This window comes from Pleuronectes platessa, chromosome 4 (assembly GCF_947347685.1).
Source record: "Pleuronectes platessa chromosome 4, fPlePla1.1, whole genome shotgun sequence".
NCBI classification, from domain to species: domain Eukaryota; kingdom Metazoa; phylum Chordata; class Actinopteri; order Pleuronectiformes; family Pleuronectidae; genus Pleuronectes; species Pleuronectes platessa.
In genome coordinates, this window is record NC_070629.1 from 30,532,790 (window position 1) to 30,539,712 (window position 6,923).

The 6,923-nt window shown below is 46.9% G+C and overlaps 1 protein-coding gene across 1 annotated transcript; it reads left to right on the forward strand.

Annotated features, from left to right (window-relative positions):
• The first annotated feature begins 1,374 nt into the window (after positions 1-1,374).
• Positions 1,375-6,715, forward strand: LOC128438734 (radial spoke head 14 homolog). The gene is made up of 6 exons (XM_053421406.1): positions 1,375-1,739; positions 2,124-2,226; positions 4,286-4,404; positions 4,682-4,907; positions 5,742-5,878; positions 6,198-6,715. The coding sequence occupies exons 1-6, from the start codon at positions 1,556-1,558 to the stop codon at positions 6,479-6,481; spliced, it is 1,053 nt and encodes a 350-aa protein (XP_053277381.1). The 5' UTR covers positions 1,375-1,555; the 3' UTR covers positions 6,482-6,715.
• The last annotated feature ends 208 nt before the right edge of the window (positions 6,716-6,923 follow it).

Sequence of the window (6,923 nt, forward strand, 5' to 3'; positions counted from 1 at the left end):
TCCTTGGGATCTTAATGAAATGACTGTAACATATTTTGGTCAAAATACCACAAGGATAATTTAAAACAGCACCTTTTTACCCTGTCTAAAACAGCCCTGTTAAAGTATCATTATAGAGAACGCTCTTCTCATTGATTTACGGTAGCAGTATTGCCCGTTTATTAGATGTGTTACGGCTTCTGTGTGTATAACGTATGTTGTCAGTTCCCTTGTTACCTGTGCATGAGACGGATGAATAGAGCCGGTGCACATGAGAATAAAGAACTTAAACAGACGCTACGCTCATACTTTTTACACCAAGTTACACTGCGTGAGTCAAGATAACTTAACAAGCCCTCCTCAGTTTGACCTGTTTTGAGTTTCGGGCAGAAATCACATCGCGTCAACACCCACCGTGGCCCTTCGCGATGCTTGTTTTAATTAAACAGTCGGATTCCCCTGGTCCGCACCAGTTCTCAGTCAGCTGCTAGGCGCCAGCCGGAGGGTTCCCCCAGCGGTCGCCGTAGCTGAGGTGATCCGCGAGAAGGGCCCGACACGCGTCCAGAGTGGCCGCCGCTTACCGCGTACCCGGTCCCCTCCACCAGCCCGCCTTCCGCGCCGGCGATGGACACCGCCCCGCGGTCCAAGAGAAAGAAAGCCCCCCCACCAGCGACGCTTTTAGGCGCCACCGGATGAGGACCTCCCGGTGCCGCACACTGAGCCTCCGGCGGCGCGGAGAGGAGGGCGACGGAGCGACTGCTCCCCCAGCCGCGGCACGTGCCCAGCGGTTTTACCACAAATATGAACATCGGCCAATGATATCGGTGAAAGTCAAGTTTATTACCGATAAGCCGATATCAGTAAACGAGGCAAATATCGGCCGCTACCGATGTTAGGCCAATAAATCCGTGCATCAGTAGTCTTAACCCTTTGATGCACAACCTGGGTCAAAAGTGACCCGGCTCAGTTTTTATTGTCTGTATCTTTGTAGTGAATGAATTTCATCATTCAGTATTTCAGGTAATCATAATTAACTTTTTTATCGTCCAAATCCTTATCCGGTCGGCTGCTGCTTGAGCAGGCCACACGGCAGTCTGTAGACAGCCATACAAGCCAGTAGCCAGTCGGATTTATCTTTAGCCTTTGTGATCGATATGATTTAGTTTGTTGTTTTGCTGGCTGTTTGGATCGGCTCCCCACGGTTTCTCTCTCTCTCCCTCAAATTGGCAGTCTCTCTCTTTGGATCAGGTTATAAACATGCAGCTTTTATAAATGTCTCTCGAGCCGGCAGCAAGCACTAGGCATACGTTCGAAAGGGGGGGGGGGGGGGAGGGGCTTGGAATTCAGCCCTGCTGCATGAAGACGGCTCCTCTGATGACATACAGAACGAGTCCTCTATGTCATCAAAGGAGCCTTCTCCTAAATGAGGAAGGAAGAAGAGGCTATAAAAGAACAAAGCCAAGAAACATCCAGCCATGATGAAACAACACAGGAAATTAATACCGGTCATTTCCGACCCATGTTGTGCATTAGACGGGGTTAGCAGAGCTGGTGTATCAAAGGGTTAACGTGCCGAATGTCCCGGGACACAGGGGATCAACTGGACCCGGGCCGGGCTCCGGTGGCCTTCGGGCTCCGGGCCGTGCCGCGGCTGTTCGAGGAGCTGCAGCAGCCGGGCAGCGGCAGCCGGCGCCGGGCTCTGGCTTCTCTCTGCGGCCTGATGCTGGACCCGGAGCGGCTCCACCAGACCGTCAGTGGAGGTCAGTGGAGGTCACAGTAATCAGGGTTTGAATGTGTGCCTAGTCTCGAGAGACATTTATAAAAGATGCATGTTTGTAACATGATCCAGGTTGGTGAGAGAGAGAGACTGTGCCGATTTGTCTAGCCACACAAAAAGTAGCTGAAAGTCTGTCCTGCTCCACTCTCTCTCTAATTCCTTAAATTTGGGCTGTTTTTGGTGATGTTTGAGTCAACAGCACCGCACAGCACAGCATGATGGTGCTGGACACAACGTGAAGCTGAGGCTCAGAGCAGCAGCTCACTGACCAACAGGGGGCGTCACTGACTCCTTGGATTCTTGGAGTAAATGAGGCTGAATTTTCTTGTGCACTTTGTCGTACTAACATGATTTTCTTCTTCTGCAGGTTTCTTGGAGCAGCTGAAGGTTTTGCTAAAGGATGAAGATCCGTCAGTCAGAGGAGAAACCTGCAAACTGCTTCACCTGCTGAGCGGCCACAGCGTCGGCAGGTAGACTCACATATGAATAAATATAAATGTAATATAATCTCAGACAAACTCAGATCAATTCAGATAAGCTCAGATAAACTTAGATAAATAAGAATCAGAATCTGAATTCTTTTTATTGCCACGTATATTTGCATATATTGGAATTGCCATGGTGTGGTTGGTGCACTGTACATAAAAACAAAACAACAATATATACAGTAAGACACTATATACAGTAAGAAGCAATAAGTAATGGAGATAAATTATGTTAATAATAACATAAAAGTATTTACAGAACAGTATCAGAGCATTTTTAAGAATATCCTATTGTAATTTGTTTAAAAGTCAAACTTGATTTCCTTTATTGGGGTTTTGTTCTTTGAAGAATCATTTGAGAAATGTGTAGTTTTCTTGTTGGAGAAATTGTGTTCGATGGTTGTGATTATATAGAGTTGGATTCAAATGATGTGTTGTGCAATAGTGCTTAAAAAGTGTTAACATAGAATGGTGTGCCTTTATGCACTCAATAAATTTGGTAATCAAAATAAAATATAAAACATTAATATTTAAAATATTAATATTAAATCATAACTTTAATTGGTTAAAGTTCTCGCGGGGCACCACCCTTCATTGAAGGGAAAAGATAGTCAATTTATTGATTAAGATCAGTCTCATTTAGATCTAGTTCAATTAGAAATCTCAATATTTTATCATTAAAGATTATATAATGAACAGGGAAGGTTATGGAGTTCTTAACAGTGTTACGGTTGGCAAAATTCACTTATGCAATATTAATGACAGAACATTTGTGAAAGAAGAACATTTATTATTAACATGATAAAGTATAAAAACACAAATTACTAAACAATCAAACTAACTAACAAGGAGGTGTGTGAGTGTGTGTGTGAATGTAAATTAGCATGCTTTAAAAAATATGGTCCCTAAGATAAGAGCCCCCCCTTCTTCTGTGGTTGCTTTATGGCCGTTGCTTTACGGCACAGGGGGAAGGTTTAACTTGGTGAGATGCTATGCGTGTCTGTGTGGATGGTAATCAGATAATGATAGAGTCAGGGACAAAGCCTGTGGCGAGCCTAACTGCCATTAACCTTCATTTAACTTATACCTACAACGTCACAGCATATATCAAACTTGTAAACACACAGAATTGAGTAAACAGTCTTGCTTAGCATGTATAATTATTAAGCCCAGATTATGTTACCAGTCCGAGGGAAAGAGGAAAAGAAGTTGCTGTTCAGTTTGCAGTTCTGTGATGTCTCCTGGCTTTGTGGTCGTAGAGTTCTGCATTCGCGATTCTGTGGAGCCGTGTGCTCAGATGCTGGTTGAAGTTCTCCTGCAGGACATCGCGTCGCTACGAGGAGTTTGTAGAGCTTGAAGGGCGAGGAGATTTCCTTGAGAGGGGTGAGCTGGGAGCTGCACCTCTGACCTCCGGTTGTGGGTTGGATAGAGAAGGAAGCTGGACAGAGAGCTTGAGCAGCCTTCTGCCCTCGGCGGGATGGAAGAAGAGAGCAAGATTTTGGGGAGACCTCTCCTTATATTGGCCCCGATGACCTCACAGGTCTTGGACCGGAGTGACCAATAGGAGTTGACCCTGGTGGTTCTTGACACCTTTGTGTGATATTGTCCAGACCCCAGGACATGCAGCATCCTGTTACATCCTATGGGAGACTGAGTTCCTTAACTTTCTAAGATCAATGGAACCTGTGGCATCTTGGGGGATTGAGTCCACTCCAGCACATGCGGCATGTTTGTTTCAAGTTTGACTGAAAGGAGGCCTGTGGTTTGCACAAACACCATGTCCCAACAAATGTTTGTTCTCCACATGTTTAATAAGAGTTGAGCAGATGCTCAGAAGCTTCATCACATCAAATACATTCATCTCTAGAACAAGTGAATGATCAAAGTGAATTAACATAGTTTCTCTGTGTGGCTGAAATAAAACACAACTAGAGTCAATATCTACCTCATGAAAACAGTAAAGTCCACAGATCTAATCTTCTTTCTGTGTAGTGATGGATCAGATCAACTTTACAGATAGTGACATGTTTGTTTTCTGCCTCAGGGAGGCGCTGCTCTCCTCCTCCCTCCTCCCCCCCCTCTCTCAGCTTCTGGACGACCAATCGTCCTCCTGCAGGACAAACGTCCACCGGGTCCTGAACCGTCTCACCCTGTTGCCTGCAGGTACGCTCGCCCCTCGCTGTCCGAGACCACGACAGAGTAATATTGTTATTAATATTTCACAAAATCTAAAGATCTATTACCACTGTTTCTTCTAAAATATGTTTCCACTCTGCAGAGTTTTAAGGTTTCAAACACTTTTTATTTTCTTTAAATCTTTGTTTTGTCAGTTTCAGTCCTCCATACAGTTGGTACTCTGTATTTATATATTTGTGTTTATATATGTATATAGAGCAGATGATGAGCTGTGACCTGTTGGTTGACCTGTGTTCTCCTTCAGGTGCAGACGCTCTCCTGTCTCTGGTTCCTAAACTGATGCTGAAGCTCAAAGAGGAAGAGGAGGAAGAGGAAGTGCAGGTGCTCCTCCTCTCTACCCTCAGCTGCGTCTCCAGGCTGGACGCTCTTCCAGCTCTGTCCTCTGATGGCGTCTCGCTGGTTGGACACAAACTGTCCCACCGCTCGCTGAGCGTCCGCAGAGAGGCGGCTGCAGCCATGATGGCCCTCAGGTACTGAGGGCCATCAGCTGCTGTCGGTCGGTCGGTCGGTCGGTCGGTCGGTCGGTCGGTCGGTCGGTCGGTCGGTCGGTCGGTCGGTCGGTCGGTCGGTCGGTCGGTCGGTCGGTCGGTCGGTCGGTCGGTCGGTTGGATGGTTGGTTGGTTGGATTGTTGGTTGGTTGGTGGGTTAGTGGGTTGGATGGTTGGTTGGTTGGTGGATTGATTGGTTGGTGGGTTGGTGGGTTGGTGGGTTGGTTGGTTGGTTGGTTAGTTGATTGGTTGGTTGGTTGATTGGTTTATTGGTTGGATGGTTGGTTGGTTAGTTGGTTGGTTGGTTGATTGATTGGTTGGTTGGTTGGTTTATTGGTTGGATGGTTGGTTGGTTTATTGGTTGGATGGTTGGTTGGTTGGTTGGTTGGTTGGCTGGTTGATTGATTGGTTGGTTGGTTGGTTGGTTTATTGGTTGGATGGTTGGTTTATTGGTTGGATGGTTGGTTGGTTGGTTGGTTGGTTGGTTGATTGATTGGTTGGTTGGTTGGTTTATTGGTTGGATGTTTGGTTGGTTGGTTGGTTGGTTGGTTTATTGGTTGGATGGTTGGGTGGGTGGTTGGTTGGTTGGTTGGATGGTTGGTTGGTTGGTTGGTTGGTTGGTAGGTTGGTTGATTGGTTGGTTGGTAGGTTGGTTGATTGGTTGGTTGGTTGGTTGGTTGGTTGATTGGTTGGTTGATTGGTTGATTGGTTGGTTGGTTGGTTGGTTGGTTGGTTTATTGGTTGGTTAGTTGGTTGGTTGGTTTATTGGTTGGTTAGTTGGTTGGTTGGTTGGTTGATTGTTTTCTTTGGTTTCAGTGTTCCTGAGGACGGGAAGTGTCAGGTGTGTGAGAAGGCGGTACTTCCTGTCGTGGTTGGGCTGCTGCAGGAAGAAGACGTTGAGATTCAGGCAAACGCTGCAGGAGTCATCATGTACACAGTGATCATCACTGCAGGTACACACACACACACACACACACACACACACACACACACTCTCACACACACACACACACACACACATACTCACTCACTCACTCACTCACTCACACACACACACACACACATACACACACACTCTCACACACACACACACACACACACATACTCACTCACTCACTCACTCACACACACACACACACACAAACACACACACACAGTTGATTGGTTGGATTTCTAGCTTCAGTAACTGACTGTGAAGGTCTGTGAGTTTGTCAGTGAAATGCACCCTGGGAGTTGTAGTTGACTTCAGTTCAGCCCCTCGTCCTCCTGCAGGGAAGCAGCAGTGTCTGGACCTGGACGTCGTCCCCGTCCTCCTCCGCCTGCTCTCCAACCAGAGACGGGAGGAAGACGAGGAGGCGCAGAGGAGGCGGAGGAGGAAGGCCCTCGTCGTGTACACCCTGCGGGCGCTGACCTCGCTGGCTGAGGCTCCAGACGGCCGGCGCCTCCTGCTGGAGCAGCTCCCCCTGCTGGAGAGGCAGAGCGAGGCCACAGAGGAGGACCAGGACATCCAGCGAGCTGCTCAGACCCTCGTCAGGGCCGTCACCTGGACCCCCTGAGACCCTGATGACCTCTGACCTCCAGAGCTGACCTGTTAGTTCACCTCAGCCCAGGAATAAATAACATGAAGTCTTGATTCACAGTTTCTTGCTGCACTTTTTAGAGGCGACTGACCGACTGTAAATAAAGATGGAATCAAAGTTTCTGTATCACCCCCTGGTGTCTGGTTGCAGTGTAGGTCATAAACCTCCTCCATGTTAGCAGATGGGACATGGACCAAATTAAAAGACAAAGTAGACGTTAAATAAATGTTTGTAAAGATGTTTCTGTTGTTTCAGGTCGTTCTTCTCTCTCTGATGTTTGTTCATGTGTTTCTCATCAGTTTGGTTTGAATCAGTTATTGATGATATTAGGGATGCACCGATATGGACATTCTTAGCCGATACCGATACCGATATTTAAAATAACAATCTGGCCGATAGCCGATACCGATATTTGTTT

Bases quoted from the DNA above. Each gene is read 5' to 3' on its own strand.
- LOC128438734 (XM_053421406.1), top strand. From the start codon at position 1,556: ATGTCCCGGGACACAGGGGATCAACTGGACCCGGGCCGGGCTCCGGTG. The intron at 4,908-5,741 runs GTACTGAGGGCC...CTTTGGTTTCAG, and splicing joins GCAGCCATGATGGCCCTCAG to TGTTCCTGAGGACGGGAAGT. The intron at 5,879-6,197 runs GTACACACACAC...GTCCTCCTGCAG, and splicing joins CACAGTGATCATCACTGCAG to GGAAGCAGCAGTGTCTGGAC.